This window comes from Capra hircus, chromosome 8, assembly GCF_001704415.2.
Source record: "Capra hircus breed San Clemente chromosome 8, ASM170441v1, whole genome shotgun sequence".
Lineage (NCBI taxonomy): Eukaryota > Metazoa > Chordata > Mammalia > Artiodactyla > Bovidae > Capra > Capra hircus.
Genome location: NC_030815.1, coordinates 83,219,299 through 83,237,994, shown reverse-complemented (window position 1 = coordinate 83,237,994; position 18,696 = coordinate 83,219,299). Strand labels below are relative to the sequence as shown.

The 18,696-nt window shown below is 38.9% G+C and overlaps 1 protein-coding gene across 1 annotated transcript in view; it reads left to right on the top strand.

Annotated features, from left to right (window-relative positions):
• The window catches only part of ZNF782 (zinc finger protein 782), a 71,353-nt gene extending 67,411 nt beyond the window's left edge, over positions 1-3,942 (top strand). Inside the window, exon 5 of the mRNA XM_005684153.3 lies at positions 391-3,942. Coding sequence (XP_005684210.2) covers positions 391-2,258 — 1,868 coding nt within the window. The 3' untranslated portion in view covers positions 2,259-3,942. The remainder of the gene's footprint in view (positions 1-390) is intronic.

Sequence of the window (18,696 nt, the reverse complement as noted above, 5' to 3'; positions counted from 1 at the left end):
CCATTGATACTTTTTGTTATTTACTTAGAGCAAAATCCTTGTTGAATTCATTCCAGTCTTTGTTTTCTCTGTTCCCAGGATTCAGCTCTCTTAAATATATTCTCCTTTCTTAATTGTTGCTTTCCTTTATATCCTCTTCTTTTTCCAGTTTTGAAAATTATGGTTTAAGTTACCAAAGATATGTGTAATTTCATTTCTAGATTGCTCTCTTTTTCTACTAGAAAAAGTTTTTAACAACAAAAGAAAAGAGAATATAAACTTGAAATTACTTTATTTTGGGGAAACTGAGCCAGACATCAAGGAATCAAACATATAATGGGGTATAGGTATATAAATCTCATTTCATAAGTGTGTTAAATATAAAAATATTTTTAATTTTCTCATTTTTAGAAGAATCCCAACCAGATGAACTCTTAGAGGAGAGCCTAGAAAACCAAGGCAAACGTTTGAGGCAAGTTTTATTCATCAACAAATCATTGACTGTGGAGCAAGAAATATCAGGAAAACCATGTACTCTGGACATAAACATTTTTCCTGCAGAAACAATGCCCTGTAAATTTGACACTACAGGGTCTACTTACTTGCTTCTTAGCTCACTGGCCCCACACTGTCAATATTCAAAGAAGACGACTTGTGCACCTAATGTATGTGAGAACTGGCTCTTCAGTATTAAGGATGGCAGAACTAATACTGGAGAGAATTCTTTTGCTTATAGTAAAAATGTGAAAACCTTTGGACATAAAGTTATCCAGCATCCGACAATTCAGACTTTGCCACAAGCCTTTGAATATAATGAAAGTAGAAAAGATTTTCTTGAAAAGACTGCCCTTGTTATGTCTAAGAGTACCCACCCCAAAATGAAACCTTATAAATTCAATAAATATGGGGAAAACCAACATGAGAAATCAACCTTGATAGTTTCTCAGAGCAGTCATCCAGAGGAGAAGAGTCACTATGAGTTTAATAAATATGAATGTACTAAAAATGGAAATAATTTTAGTAGGATCACTCAAAAAACTGACATAGAAGGGAAATCTTTCAGCCAAAAATTACACATTAAAGAACAGGAAAAATTTTATATAGGGGTGAAATCTTTTGAATATGGAAAGAATTTCAGCCATAATTCAGCCCTCCCAGTGCATCAGAGAATTCACACAAGAGAACAATCCTCTGACTATAGCACATGTACAGAAACATTGGGTTACCAGTCAACTTGCAATGTGCATGAGAAAACTCAAATAATATTGAAACCCTATGAGTGTAATGAATGTGGAAAGTCCTGTGCTAAAACTTCATGCCTGATTCAGCCTCAGAAAAGTCACATGGAGGAGAAACCCTTTGAATGTCATCAATGTGGGAAAGCTTTCAGTGAGAAGTCACGTCTAAGAAAACATGAGAGAACTCACACAGGAGAGAAACCCTATAAATGTGACGGATGTGAGAAAGCTTTCAGTGCAAAGTCAGGACTAAGAATACATCAGAGAACTCACACAGGAGAGAAACCTTATGAATGTAATGAATGTGGGAAATCTTTCAACTATAAATCAATCCTCATAGTACATCAAAGAACTCACACAGGGGAGAGACCCTTTGAATGTAATGAATGTGGAAAATCTTTCAGCCATATGTCAGGCCTAAGAAATCATCGGAGAACTCACACAGGTGAAAGACCATATAAATGTGATGAATGTGGGAAGGCTTTCAAACTGAAGTCAGGCCTAAGGAAACATCATAGAACTCATACAGGGGAGAAGCCCTATAAATGTAATCAATGTGAGAAAGCATTTGGTCAGAAATCACAACTCAGAGGACATCATAGAATTCACACAGGGGAAAAACCCTATACATGTAATTATTGTGGGGAATCATTTAGCCAGAAGTCAAACCTTAGAGTACATCATCGAACTCACACTGGGGAAAAACCCTATAAATGTGATGAGTGTGGAAAAACTTTCAGGCAGAAATCAAATCTTAGAGGACATCAGAGAACTCACACTGGGGAGAAACCCTATGAATGTAACGAATGTGCCAAATCTTTCAGTGAGAAGTCAGTCCTAAGAAAACATCAGAGAACTCATACAGGAGAGAAACCCTATAACTGTAATCACTGTGGTGAAGCTTTCAGCCAGAAATCAAACCTCAGAGTACATCAGAGGACTCACACTGGAGAGAAACCCTACAAATGTGATAAATGTGGAAAAACTTTCAGTCAAAAATCAAGCCTTAGAGAACATCAGAAAGCCCATACAGGGAAATAAAAATATAAATATAATGAAGATGGAAAAACTCTGAGCTGAAAATAAAGCCTCACAATACAAAATACATATGAGAGAACACCTATGAATATAATAAAAACTTGGGAGTTCTTATGCAAGATACTAGTTTCACTCAACATCAGAAAACTTAACATGAGCAAATTTCTTGGAATATATTTTATATGGACAGTTTCATCTTGAGTGTAGTCCTCATTGTAGATCAGAGAATTCAATCCAGTAAAGAAACTAAAATAATACAAGATATACTCTAGGCATTCAATCCTTAGAAAACTCATACTGCAGAAGAACTCTGGGAATGTAATGAATATGTCAAAACTTTGTCCCAGCAAATCAAAATTCATTCATCATCAGAGAAATCAAACAGTGAGAAAATTGGGAATGGAGTAAATGTGAGAACAGTTAGTCAAACACCAGTTTTTTTCAATAAGCAGAAAATAACATAAAGGGTAGAGACCTTACAGTATATTAAAACAGAGAAGAAAACAAAGTAATGGATGTGAGGAATCCTTCTACTATGTCAAACCTCAATTCGACTCACATAAGGGTAATAACTATATGACGTATAATGACATATGTCATATGGTACATGACGTAATAATATATTCATGGTTCACCAATAACCATTTCCTCTTTTTCTAATGCCACACCTAGCTTAAATTTCTCAACCACTGTCATCCAAGTTGAAATCATAGTTTTAACCTCTGGATAGTGAAATGTAGGGGTCAGTGACAAGTCTTACTAAATACATCCCTCAAATTCTTAATGTTTTCTCCTGTCCCTTGTCAGAATGCAGTGGATGTTACCCCCAGCAAAACCAAGGGGCTTATGCACAGAAGATGAAAGAGTACAAAATAGAAACAGGGCCAAAGAATAAATATTGAATGGAATTTTCTCCTGCATGTACACAGACTTTTTGCTATGAGGAAATAGACTTGTTCTTTGCTGAGCTTCTGCAGGTTCGAGTATACTTAATACTGACATATACTCATCAAACCTATGAATATGATTTCTGTGGACATGTGAACTCAGTATAGTATATCAGAAATATCACACAGGAAAAACCCCTGGCAAATCCTGAATGACCATAGCTTTTATCCATAACTCTGCCTCATCAGTCAGGTGAATATCAGGGGAAGTTATCTAATATTACTGCATATACAGGTAATCTATTACCCAAAAAATGAGATCTCATTGAATATCTGATAATTGAGCTGTGAATGTGTCAAAGCTTTTAATGAGTCATCAAAGTTTAATATCACTCAGAGTTTGTTATGAGGGAAAAATTTATCAGTTTGAGAAAGTTAATAATAGCCTTTATGTTAATCAAAACTGTTGTTTCTTGTGTAATATTAAGACATTTAATGAACTATAACAGTATTGGTTCATGGACATTTATTAGAATAAGAAGATTTTCTAAAATAAGAAATAAATGGTGTAAGCTACACAGTGTTGACTATATGTGAATATTTTCTGAATTTTCTGTTGTCTACATCAGTTTGTATGTGCATGCCACTTAAATGTTTGTTTTGTATGTATCCTAGAATTCTACAGCATTGTAATAGAATTATGTACTCACTGTTCTGATCCGCTATGTATATTAATACATCGTCTACATGTATAGTAATAACAAATAAACCTTTCACAGGAAGTATCTGAAAATTCAAAATCCTATACCACATTTCTTTTCACTTGTTGCCTCCTGACATGTGCCTATAGGAAAGGCCATTTTTACTAAGCTGTCTTTTTTCAACAAAGACAAACCCTGTTTTCTGTGTACTTTTGTATTATCTCAGGGTCACTAATAGAAATATTGTGTTGAAGCCTACACACATACAAATTTATGTAAGTGTGTTTGTATCCTGCCTTTCTTCAATGTCACTGAATCCTTCCTCAGTCATATCAAGTATACTGATAATCCATCCCTTAAAAGGCATTCTTCATTGGTTGTGTTTTTTATTTCCAGCATTTAAATTTTACTATAATTTCTCTCTCTTCTGAACTAACCTATCTGATCTTGCATGTTATTTAGCTTTTTTTACAATCATTTTATATGGTGTGTGGCATTCTCTGTCTCAGTTAAACAACTGCGTGAGTTCTTGTTTCTCCCTGCGGCTACCTAGTGTTCAGACTTTGGACTCATTTTTTGCCCCATAATCTCAGATATCTGATGTAGTCAAAAAAAGTTGTTAATGGAAACTTTTCCCAGCTATCTTCTTATTTAAGAATAGGAACAATGCTTTTTCCTGCTCTCTAATGATCTGAAATATAACTGAGTTGTTAGTTGATTTTTGACATATGTTCCTGGGTAATTTGATATGGAAATGATGTTAAAATAATTGGATATTCATATATTTCAAATGCACCTTGATATTTTTACAATAATTAAAGTTTTATTCAAAATAAATTATAAATCTAAACAAAATAGCTAACAGTATAAAATTTCTGTTGGGAAACATAGAAACTGCTCTGAAGCATGGAGAGATTTTTAAGATGTAATACAAAGAATTGTGTGAGGCATAAAAGCAAAAAAGATAAGCTGGAGTTTATTAAAATTTAAAGTGTTTGCTTTTCAAGATTTTATTTTGAAAACAAAAAAAAATCACACATTGGGAGAAAATGTCTCTAATAGATATATCTGTCAAAGTACTGAAATTCACAATATGCCATGTTCATAATGCAATAATTCCAGGCCAGAATACTGGAGTGGGTAGCCATTCCCTTCTCAAGAGATCTTCCCAACCCAGGGATCAAACCTAGGTCTACCACATTGCAGGTGGATTGTTTATCATCTGAGTCCACCAGGGAAGCCCAATAATACAAACAACTCAGTTTAAATTGGAAAAAAAGGATAAGATTAAAGCAGGTATTTCACAGCAGAAGATATATAGATAGCCAGTAAGTACTAGAAAAGATTCCAAAGTTTTAATCATCAGGAAAGTGTAAATTAAATCTATAATGCTATAATGTGATAGCATTAAAAATCCATTTGATAGTTCCTTGTAAAAGTAATGCTACCTTATCTAAAACCAACCATTACAATTCTAGGTGTTTACCCCCAGCAAAACTTAAATTATTGTAAAAAATAAAATAATTTTTTAAAAAGAATTGTATTAAAATGTTCATAGAATCTTTATTTATACTATCCCCAAGTTAGAAAGAACCAAAATGTCCATCGGCAGATAAACGAATAGTCAGTGATGTTGCCTAACAATGGAATACCACTCAGTAGTGAAAATGAAGAACCTATTAATATTACACTAATACATGTAACAACATTAATAATAAGATCAGGCTGAGCAAAGGAAGCCAGGCACAAGAAAATAGAGCTGTATGATTCTATTTATGCAAAATTCTAGGAAAGATGTCTAGAGGGATAGGAAGCAGCCCATTGGTTGCCCTGGTGTGGGGTAAAGATTAATTTGGTAGGGGAACAAGGGAATGTTTTAATATGACAGAAAGTTCTATGCAGATTGTGATGGTATTTACAAAGGTATATAAATTTTCAAAACTCATCAGAAGGTATCAAAAATGCATGTTCATATTAGTCGCTTAATCGTGTCCAACTGTTTGCAACCCCATGGACTGTAGCCTGCCAGACTCCTCTGTCCATGGAATTCTTCAGAGAAGAATACTGGAGGGGTTGCCATACTCTCCTCCAGGGGATCTTCTTGACTCAGAGATCAAACCTCGGTGTCCAGCATTGCAGGCAGATTGTTTACCATCTGAGCCACATATTTATGTAAATTATACATCAATATATTTGATTCTAAAGATTATAGAAGTGCATTTTGGATGTCCAGCATATTCTGGGACTCTGACTCTGAATTCGTCACATGGTTCACTGGCTTTACTACTTGTATATTTATTCTCTTCTCCCTCCCATGTGGCTGTGTGACCTTGGGCAAGGCAATTCTCCTTTATATCCCTCAGTTTCCTCATTTGTGAGGGGTGCATAATGATGGTAATTACCTACAATGCTTCTTGAGGGCATTCTCTGAGTTAATCTATGTCATTTATTTTAAACAATGCCTGGCACAGAGTAAATGAGCAATAAGTAATAACTAACCATTATTTTTTGAATTGTGATGCTGGAGAAGACTCTTGAGAGTTCCTTGGACAGCAAAGAGATCAGACCAGTCACTCAAAGGAAATCAACCTTGAATATTCATTGGAAGGACTGATGCTGAAGCTCCAATACTTTGGCCTCCTAATATAAAGAGCTGACTCATTGGAAAAGACCCTGATGCTGGGAAAGATTGAGGGCAAGAGGAGAAGAGGGCAACAGAGGATGAGATGGTTGGATGGCATCATCAACTCAGTGGACATGAATTTGAGTGAACTCTGGGGGACAGTGAAGGACAGGGAAGTCTGGTGTGCTGCAGTCCATGGGATAGAAAAGAGTCAGACTTGACTTAGCAACTGAACAACAACAAACCATTACCTATTTTACTACTGCTATTAAAAACAGAGCTTAAAGCAAGATTTTAGCTGATAATAATAAAAAATACATTAGGCCTAAAGGAGATTCAGCCTTGATATAGGTGGGAGTTCCTCATATTCTTGAGCCATTACTTTTTATCTGATGATACAATTCCTGAAATTTTGGAAGCTTCACACCTGTGCACTGGCCTATGTACCTCAGCCAAAAATGTTTTCTAAGTGTCCAGGAAATTTCCACAAAAGCAGGAAAATCACCGCCTGTGACTATCTATCCCCTTCCCCCCAGATCTTCTCTCTGATAGAAGTCTGAACTAAACTGGAATATTGTCACTTGGGTTCTCTGTTACAAGTTCTTGCATCCAGGGTAGGAGCTACACAGCAGATGTGTAACTATTCTAGACAGAAGTCACACTTTAAGATAGTACCAGCAACACACACACACACATCCTCTAATGGTCACTACTGCCCTGAGTCCTGTTTCCCTGCTATACTGAAGGTGATTCCATTAATGCCTTTTAACACAGGAACTGCATCTTGAGTTCTCTTGTGTACAGGAGTCACTTCATGGTGACCTCTCTGACAAAAGAGGATTTAGAGATCAGCAGGTGATTTGGCCCTAATCATGGGCAAAAGGCATGAAATTTTTCATTCTTTACCAGAGCTTATGTCAGAACCTTAAAAAGGCACCATTTCAAGAAGTAGATAGCCTCCTGCCAGGTTACAGAGTTTTGAGGGGCATGACTTGGGCCAGAGTTTGAGAACTCATCTTCAAGGTCAGTGGAGAATTTTGAGAAGAACCTTGAGATAAGATTGAGCTCTATGAGACAAATTTGGAGAGTAGAGTGACATATACACACTACCATGTATAAAACAGTTGGCGGGTGGGAACCTGCTGTATAGCACAGCGAACTCTTCTTGGTGCTCTGTGATGACCTAGAGGGATGGGATGGGGCGGCGGGAGGGAGGTTCCCAAGGGAGGGGATGTATGTCACTTGGGTTGACATACAAAGCTGATTCACTTTGTTGTACATTAGAAATTAACAACATTGTAAAGCAACATACTCCAATAAAAAAGAAATTTTAATAAGAAAAAAATATTTAACTCAATTCTCAGAGGCCCCTCCATATCCTAAGGGAAACTTGCAGTCATCAGTGGTGCCGACATGACTATATCTGTAAATTTTTCAGCAGTAGGTGAGATGAAATCAAATGGAGTGATGAGAAAAGTGGTTTTTTACTTGATTGTATAACATTTTCATGTCAAAATTATTGGAACAGCAAAGAAACAAACAGTAGTCACAAGATACAGGAAAATAAGTATAGAAAATTATAGTGAAAAGATGCAATCATATTTAAGCATGCAACAGAAGCCACCAAGTTGCTATCAATTGTGAAACTTTATTCCCTGAACTAATGCTTTATATCCACATATTTTAAATGGAAGTGAGGGTTTCGGGCCTTTATTTTTCAATTTACAGCATATGTTTTGGTGACTTATCCATGGAAAAAGCAAAACCCAATGTCTAATCTCTGCAGGAGGCTGAGCCAATATCTTCTCCTGAGTCTGCAAGCAAAGTGTTTGTCCCATGGAAGCTGAAGGTGACCCTTCTGGCACAGATAGCACAGAGGCTGATGTCTCCAAACAGGCAAACCAGGTAGACTTCAGGGGCCTCCTGTAAAGCCCTTCTAGTACCACACTGGAAATACTAGCCAGGCTACGAGGTTTGAGCAACTTCCCAGATCAAAATCTGTAATGGCTGCTGAGGATCAGAAGCGTCTGGGATTTCTAATTCTGCCTGATTTCACAGAGAACAATCCAGGGTAGGTAACAATACGATGCTGAGGCAGGGGTGGTGGCACTGTCTTGCCACTGGTGCCAGGGGTTTTCAGGATCCTGGGGATCATGACAGGTGTTTTTGCTGGTCTGCTTACTGTACGCTTCAGGCTGTCAAGCAATGTTTCCTATACATCGGCCTTTTCTGTGTCATCTTTAAGAGCAAAGAGTAGCTTCTGTGCATGAAAAAGTACATGACAGCTGCTGACACGTACAATACTTAGCTCTGAACAACATCTGGGGAAGGCAGTGACAACCCACTCCAGTACTCTTGCCTGTGAAATACCATGGACGGAAGAGCCTGGTAGGGTCTTTTTGGGATACAATGAAATCACTGCTTAAGGGGGAGTTTATAGCTAAATAATATGAAAAGATTGGAAAACTTCACTAAAGAGGCTAAGTCATGGGGTCACAAAGAGTCTGACATGACTGAGTGACTTCACTTTCACTCTTTACTTTCATGCACTGGAGAAGGAAATGGCAACCTACTCCAGTATTCTTGCTTGGAGAATCCCAGGGATTGGGGAGCCTGGTGGGCTGCCGTCTATGGGGTCGCACAGAGTCAGACACAACTGACGCAACTTAGCAGCAGCAGCAGCAGCTGAACAACATCTAAGTGTGGACTTCTTTAAGCTTGGGGACATTACACCTACTTATCAATAATAAAGGTTTATCAAAGGAAGGAATACATGAATGATGTTTCTAACCAATACACTGATAATTTGTTTTTATATTATTAATATATTTTTCTTGGGAAAAAATGAATACAGTTTTTAAAATAAGTCTGGCTTAGCCTCTTTAGTGAAGTTTTCCAATCTTTTCATATTATTTAGCTATAAACTCCCCCCCTTAGCAGTGTTTTCATTGTATCCCATGATTTTGGTAACTATCCTATTGTGATTGTAGAAGAGATTTTGTATGATATCTGTCTTTTTAAATCTGCTGAGGCTTACTTTGTGGCCTAACATATAATCTCTTCTGGAAAATATCCCATTGGGCTTTGGATACAGTGTTCTGTATATGTCAGATCTAGGTGGTTAATTGTGTTGTTCAAGTTCTCTATTTCCTTATGTATCTTCTGTCTGGTTGTACTGTTCATTAGTGAGGTACTAAAGTCTCCCTGGGAGAAATATCAATAACCTCAGATATGCAGATGACACCACCGTTATGGCAGAAAGTGAAGAAGAACTAAAGAGCCTCTTGATGAAAGTGAAAGAGGAGAGTAAAAATGTTGGCTTAAAGCTCAACATTCAGAAAACTAAGATCATGGCATCTGGTCCCATCACTTCATGGCAAATAAATGGGGAAACAGTAAACAGTGTCCGACTTTATTTTTCTGGGCTCCAAAATCACTGCAGATGGTGATTACAGACATGAAATTAAAAGATGCTTACCCCTTGGAAGGAAAGTTATGACCAACCTAGACTTGCATATTAAAAAGCAGAGATATTACTTTGTCAACAAAGGTCCGTCTAGTCCAGGCTACGGTTTTTCCGGTAGTCATGTATGGATGTGAGAGTTGGACTGTAAAGAAAGCTGAGTGCAGAAGAGTTGATGCTTTTGAACTGTGGTGTTGGAGAAGACTCTTGAGAGTCCCTTGGACTGCAAGGAGATCCAACCAGTCCATCCTAAAGGAGATCAGTCCTGAGTGTTTGTTGGAAGGACTGATGTTGAAGCTGAAACTCCAATACTTTGGCCACCTGATGTGAAGAGCTGACTCATTTGAAAAGCCCCTGATGCTGGGAAAGATTGAGGGCAGGAGGAGAAGGAGACAACAGAGGGTGAGATAGCTGGATAGCATCACCGACTCAATGGACATGAGTTTGGGTAAACTCCAGGAGTTGGTGATGGACAGGGAGGCCTGGCGTGCTGCAGTTCATGGGGTCGCAAAGAGCTGGACATGACTGAGCAACGGAACTGAACTGAAAATCTCCCTATTATTACAGAAATGTTTGTTTCCCCCTTCAATTGTGTTTTTAAAGGCTACTTACCTCCCAGGGTATTTATGGCTTTCTTAATTTCCTTAACATATGGGATTGCTTTAGAATGCCCTACTTCTTAAATGTCTGGCTCCCAAAAATGAAAAAAAGAAAAATTAAGAGAGAAAAAGAAGTGCTGGACTTATACATCCTCTCGAAGTTGCTTCAGCCAGATAAAGAGGGGCTTGCAAGAATGGCAGCCTGCTTCTGTGTCCACACGTCTGTCATCAGAAGCAGTAGTCAGCAGTAAAAGAAGATTTCCAATATTTGGGGGTCATTCTCCTTACTGCTCACCTTGTTTGCACAAGCTACATGAAAACTGCTTCAGGAACATGTTCATGGTTGTCTGCACAAGGTTTTAAGATGTGTGAGATGAGTAACTGCTATGGTGCTAAAAGCTGAAATTGACTAAAATCAACTTCAATTTATAGGACCAACCCTTCTCCAGGAATAGCAAATCTTCAGTAGACTCCAAAATAGTTACATCAGACAGATTCTGCCAGCATAATTCTTGTCTGGATAGGGAGACAGTTTCCTGGTCCTTCCTTACCCCACCATCTTCCCTCTAGCTCTACCTCCTTTTCATATTATCTAAATTTACAATGGTTAATTATTTATTTAAGGAACAATGTTATGTTTTGTTTCTATAACAGCATTTTTCACCATATAAATTCTGTTGCTTATTTCTGAATGTTTTCCAGTTTGTGGCTTGGAAGTTCTCAGAGCTTAAGTCAATATCCTCAATCACTGGATAGCCAAGTATATTGATTCTAAGAAGCTAAATGGTTTGGTCAGGTTTTATGTATGATTTATGTTTTATTTTATCTATAAGATTATTCTTTAAATCCATGGGAAAGATTTTTAGTTTGGAGAGGGTAGTTTTCTGAGAGATAAATCTTCCCTACCCAATTATCTGGCAATCCTACTTTAATTAATTTCACTCTATCTGATGAGTCCTATTAGGGTTATTTGTAAAATTTAATTATGGGAGACCTGGCATCTTTTATTTCCCAAATCAGCCATGGCTTTCAGGTGGCTGCTATGGAAGGACTATTTAATACAAGTAAACCAAAGGCTCCCTGAATGCCTATGGACCATTGAGCAGACAAGCTCTTTGTGAAAAGTTGGTATCTTTTATTTTTTCACAAATCACCACAGCTAATTAGCATTTCCTCCTTTAAGTTTCTTATTGGCATGTGTTAATCAAAATTAACCCACCATATGAAATAAGCATGTTGTATTTTAAACTATGAAAACAGAGAAATGTGAAGAGCAATATTACTAAGTAAAGTCACTCAAATTTGATATGCTTATTACAGTGACATTCATCTTTGTGTCTTAGCTGCTGAATGTGTTTGGTGTAGTGGATAACTCTGGCAATTTGATGGTCTTTCTTGATGATGTTTTTACATGCATAAAGCATAATAGGATTACAATGAAAACCAAATGTACTGAAAGAAAGGAATGAAATATTTTTAAAAATAATTTGTGGCATAGAAGTAAATGTGATAATTTACTAATACATAAGATACCCAAATCTCTTGTGAGATATATAAACTGTCATAATTTCAAAGTAGAGATGAGCCAAGCAATATTTCTAAATACTTATAACTACTTGTATGTGATACATGAGAATATTTATGATTTCTATTTGTGATGGAGTGATAGGTACTCTGACACTTTGAATATTTGTTGCCCGTGTTCATAATTGAAGGAATAGGTAAGTTTTAGTAAGGGCTGGTTACATTTAAGATGTAATTTGGGGAGTTCCCTGGTGGCCTAGTGGATGGTTTCACTCCCATGGCCTGGATTCAATCCCTGGTTGGGGAACTGAGATCCCACAGGCCACATAATATAGCCAAAAAAAAAAAGTAATTTTGAGTGACCTCAGCAAGATGGAAAAGTAGATTGTCCCTGACCTCAGTCCTCCTTAGAGGAAGAGTGACTAGCAACTATCCAGAGACAAGATGCCTTTGTGAAAATTCCAGAACCCAGAGGTAAAACTGAAGCACTCTCCTTGGACTGAAGACCAAAAAAAGGACCACATTAGAAGGGCAAGAGCAGCAGTTTCACTTTGACCATATCACCTCTTCCCAAGGCTGATACAGCAATGCATCGAGAGAGATCTCTGGGCCTATAGTTTCTCTAGTGGGAATTAGCCCAAGGTGGGCATACAACTTCCTCAGCACTGCAGATGCTTCTCAGAAGGCCCACTTGGATCTCATCTCACAGGAATTTGTGGAGCTGGACCACCTGATATTGGACAGAGATAGAGAAGTCAGCAGAGTTTATAGTAGCCAGCACAAATATCTTTGCAAATCACATTCCTCCTGCTGGTTGTGCCTGAGCAGAGATCGTAGCCAGTGGTCTCTGCTCATTTGCAGACCCAAACCACTGGCTTCCTGTGCCCAGGGAGCTCAACTGGCAGTTATGTCAGGTTTGGGTCCCCAGCTAACCATCACTACTGGCTATAACATCCATTCTAGGGGCCACTCAGGGAAGTAAGACAGCAGCCCCTCCAACTACTAAACATAATCTCTAGTCTCGCCCAACTGGAAAGCCTAGACAAAAAACATGGGCAGTTATGGAGTTCATCCTATAGCTGTCCCTCTCAACTCAAGAGCATAGCCTCTAGCCCTTCATGAACACAGAACCAAACAGGGACTCCCAGGAAGCCTTAAAGCCTAACATATAGAACTCCCTGGCTGCAGAGCACAGCCTGTGCCTTCATCTAGCCTGTGATCCAATCAAAGGGAATAGCCTGAGCATAATCCATGGCCCTCTCCTGACACGTAAGCCCAGACAGCAACCCTGCCCAACTGTGCAGCACAGTCTCCACCCCACCCAAATGTATAGTACAGATGACAGCCCCACCAGATGAAGGAACCCAACAAGCAACTTTTATCAACAGTGGCACACAGCCTGCAGCATCCAATCACAAAACCAGCCTGTGACCCTGACCAATTTAAGGGCACAACCTGCAGCTGTACCTGGCAACAGACCACAGCCTGAAGTCCCATCCTATCATAAAGCCCTACCTGCAGCCCTGCCTGAACACAGACTTTAGCCAGTAGCACTATCCAGATGGGGAGCACAGTCTGAGTCCCCACCTGACTAGGTGGTATTGCAACATGTGCCTGCAGCCCTACCCAGTCACAGAGTCCAATAAGCAGCAATGCTTTACAAAGGAACGCAAACTGACCTGTCCAATCAGAGATGAACATAGAGCCCAACAAGTGGCACTACCTGACCACAGAGCACAGCCAACAGCCCCACCTAATTGGGGTGTCCAGTCAGAGCCTTCCCTCCCCGTACTTCAGAGTAAGAGCAGTCAGAGCCTTCCCTCCCCCCACTTCAGAGTAAGAGCAGTCAGAGCCTTCCCTCCCCCCACTTCAGAGTATGAGCAGTCAGAGCCTTCCCTCCCCCCACTTCAGAGTAAGAGCAGTCAGAGCCTTCCCTCCCCCCACTTCAGAGTATGAGCAGTCAGAACCTTCCCTCCCCCCACTTCAGAGTAAGAGCAGTCAGAGCCTTCCCTCCCCCAACTTCAGAGTATGAGCAGTCAGAGCCTTTCCTCCCCCCACTTCAGAGTATGAGCAGTATAAGTATTAACTAGAGAACAAGCCTTCGGAGAAGGCAATGGCACCCCACTCCAGTACTCTTGCCTGGAGAATCCCATGGATGGAGGAGCCTGGTGGGCTGCAGTCCATGGGGTTGCGAAGAGTTGGACACAACTGAGCGACTTCATTTTGACTTTTCACTTTCATGCATTGGAGAAGGACATGGTAACCCACTCCAGTGTTCTTGCCTGGAGAATCCCGGGGATGGGGGAGCCTGGTGGGCCGCCATCCATGGGGTCGCACAGAGTCGGACACGACTGAAGCGACTTAGCAGCAGCAGCAGCAGCAGAGAACAAGCCTTACTTTCCTACAGGTGTTACCAGATAACCTGCCCAGGACACAAAGCTGAGATAACTGGTGAAGTTCTTTCCCTGACAAAGCAAACCTGTAAAATTTGGAAAAGAAAACTACTTCTTCAGTTGCACAGAAACCAAAACAATGTACAAGGATCACAAAGAATCAGGTAAACATGACATCACCAAAGGAAACTAATAAAGTTCTAAGAATGGACCCTAAAGATCTATTAACTTTCTGAAAAAGAATTCAGAATAATCCTCTTAAAGAAGTTCATCAAACTATTAAGAACACACAGATAAATAACTAAGTGGAATTAGGAAAACAATACATGAACAAAATGAGAAGTTAAAGAAATAGAACCAACACACACACTAAAATCCCATTGTATTCAGGATACAATGACTGAAGAACTCAACAGAGAGTTTCCATAGCTGACTTGATCAAACAGAAAAAAGAATCAGTGAACTAAGGTGCAGATAATTAGAAATTATCCAATCATAGAAGAAAGAGGAAAAGGGATTTAAAGGATGAAGGAAACCTACAGCACTTGTAGGACACCATCAAAGAAAATAATATATTCATAATAGGAATTTAAGAAAGAAAGAAACAGTCTATTTAAAGAAATAATATCTGAAAACTTCCCAAACTTGGGGAAAGAACTCGTCATATTCAAGACTCAAAAGTCTCCAGATATGTTGAACCCAAAAAGAGCTACACCAAGAGACATTGTAATTACTGTAAAAAGTCAAAGACAAAGAATTTTTAAAGTAACGTTTAAGAGAGCCTCCCTCCTAAAACTATCAGTGGGTTTCAAAGCAAAAATCACTCAGGCCAAGAGAGAGTGGAATGTTGTACTCAAAATACTGGGGAGAAAGAAAGACTGTCAACCAAGATTGTTATGCCTAGCAAAGCTGTCCTTCAGAAATGAGATAAAGTCTTTGCCAAACAAAAGCTAAACTACACCAGATCTGCCTTACAGAAGTTGCTAAAGAGAGTTCTTCAAGCTAAAATGAAACAATGTTAGCAGTGTAAAAGCATATGAATATGTAAAATTCAGAAGTAAATGTAAATGCAGGGGTCCCCAGTCTACAGCCTCTGGATCAATACTTTTTGTCAGATTGCAGCAGCATTAGTGTGATTAGTGTGAAGTCACTCAGTCATGTCCGACTCTTTGCGACCCTGTGGACTGTAGCCCACCAGGCTCCTCTGTCCATGGGATTCTCCAGGCAAGAATACTGGAGTGGGTTGCCATTTCCTTCTCCAGGGGATCTTCCCGACCCAGGGATAGAACCTAGGTCTCCTGCATTGCAGGCAGACGCTTTAACCTCTGAGCAGCATTAGTGCACAATAAATGTAATGTACTTGAATTATCCGAAAACCATCCCCCACCCCCTGGTTCATGGTGCCAAAAAGGTTGGGGACCTTTGGGTAAATATATAGTAAAGATCAGATTCTCTAATATTGTTATAATGGTGGTGCATAAATAACTTTTAACTCAAGATTTAAAATGAAAAAACAAACATAATAAATATAACCATGATTATAGTGATTTTTTTATTGGATTCACAATACTTTAAAAGCTGTAAACTGTAAAACATCAATAACCTAAAACATGAGGGAGAGGACTTCCCTGGTGATCCAGTGGTTAATACTCCATGATTCCAATGCAGTGGGCACAGGTTTGATCCCTGATTAAGGCACTAAGGTCCCAAATGCTGCAGGGCATGATCAATAAAAAAATAAAATGTGAAAGAGGAGGGAGAAGTATAGTTTCCATATTTTGCCAAAATTAGCAACTTAAGATAGTATTTTAAAATAAAATATAACTGTAAGCTTCATGGTAACCACAAAGGAAAAATGTACAGTAATTCACAAAAGATTAAGATAAAGGGAATCAAAGCACACCACCATATTAAAAGTCACCAAACCACAAAGGTAGACAGCCAGAAGGGGAGAAAAGAAGAAAGGCACAACAAAACAGTCATAAAACAATTAACAAAATGGAGATAGTAAGTCCTTACCTATTAATAATTACTTTAAACAAGAATAGGTTAAATTCTTCCATGAAAAGGCAGAATGGTTGAGTGGATAAGGGAGAAAAAAAAGATCCCGCAATATTCTGCCTACAATAGGCTCACTTAAACTATAAAAACATGGGCTGAAAATGAAGAAATAGGAAAAAGATATTCCAAGCAGGTTATCAAAAGAGAATAGGGATAGTTATACTTCAGTCAGACAAAATAAACATTAAACTAAAACTGGTCACAAGAGACAAAGAAAGTCATTATATAATGATAAAGTGGTCAATTCAAGAAGATATAACATGTTTAATATTTATGTACCCTACATTGGAACAACTAAATATATAAAGCTCATACTAACAGAACTAAAAGAAGAAACAAACAGCACTACAATAACAGAAGGGGCCTTAATACCCTGACTTGTAACAATGGATATAACGTTCAGCTACACTTGTGAGTTCAGTTCAGTTCAGGCACTCAGTCATGTCCTACTCTCTGTGACCCCATGGACGGCAGCACGCCAGGCCTCCCTGTCCACCACCAACTTCAGGAGTTTACTCAAACTCGTGTCCATTGAGTCGGTGATGCCATCCAACCATCTCATCCTCTGTCATCCCCTTCTCCTCCCACCTTTGATCTTTCCCAGCATCAGGGTCTTTCCCAATGAATTGTTCTTTGCATCAGGTGGCCAGAGTATTAGAGTTTCAGCTTCAACATCAGTCCTTCCAATGAATATTCAGGACTGATTTCCTTTAGGATTGACTGGTTGGATCTCCTTTCAGTCCAAGGGACTCTCAAGAGACTTCTCCAAAATCACAGTTCAAAAGCATCAATTCTTTGGCGTTCAGGTTTCTTTATAGTCCAACTCTCACATCTATACATGACTACTGGAAAAACCATAGCCTTGACTAGATGGACCTCTGTTGACAAAGTAATGTCTCTGCTTTTTAATATGCTGTCTAGGTTGGTCAGAGAAGGAAATGGCAACCCACTCCAGTATTCTTTTCTGGAGTGTCCCATGGACAGAGGAGCCTGGCGGGCTCCAGTCCATGGGGTCGCACAGAGTCAGATACTACTGAAGCAACTTAGCAGGCAGCAGGCAGGTAGGCTGGTCAAAACTTTCCTTCCAAGGAGTAAGCGTCTTTTAATTTCGTGACTGCAGTCACCATCTGCAGTGATTTTGGAGCCCCAAAAATAAAGTCTGCCACTGTTTCCACTGTTTCCCCATCTATTTGCCATGAAATGATGGGACCAGATGCCATGATCTTAGTGTTCTGAATGGTGAACTTTAAGTCAACATTTTCACTCTCCTCTTTCACTTTCATCAAGAGGCTCTTTAGTTCTTCTTCACTAGTGTTCGTTGAGCAACGCTATAGACCCAATAGAACGTTACATCCAACAACTGCAGAATACATTGTTCTAAAGGGCATATAGAACATTCTCCAGGATAGATCATATGTTAAGGCAACCAAACAAGTCTCAAAAATTAAAGAAGATAGAAATCATATCAAGTATCTCTTCTGATCACAGTGGTATTAAACCATACCATACTGATGATTTCTGTGTTCTTCTTATTCATAACCTTCACCCTATAAAGATGTATTAATTTGCCAGATATATAAACCTAATAAATAATCCATTGGTGTGTTCAGTGTAAATGGAAATGCAAGACTTATCCTTTAAGTTTTTTTATGCACTCTCTCTCCCCTGCCCTCATCAGGCAGAAGAGAAAGCGAAGTATCACCGCATCAATCAAGCACACCTTTGCCTTGGTGAACTTTTCACAAACAAATATTAATGATGCTTGCTTTATTTTCCCAGAACCACCTTTTTGTTTATTCATTCTGGTAATACAGAGTGTATAATTTTTAATAATCTTTCAATATTATTTGTCAAGAAATTATTGAAAAAACAAAGCTATTAGGTAACAACTGGAAACATCTTTATGCTCATTTTATTCTATTAATTCATTTTATGGCAATCTGCTGTGGATCCACTGTTTTGTGGCATTCCACTTATGTCGGACATTTATAAACATGGTGACCCATGATCTCCCTTCAAACTGTGTATATGTGGATGACAGTAGAATTATGCTCAACCATTAGGTTTGGTCAGGTTTACCTGGGTGTATGGCTATTTCAGTTCAGTTCAGTTCAGTTCAGTCCCTCAGTTGTGACCGACTCTGCGACCCCATGAACTGCAGCACGCCAGGCCTCCCTGTCCATCACCAAT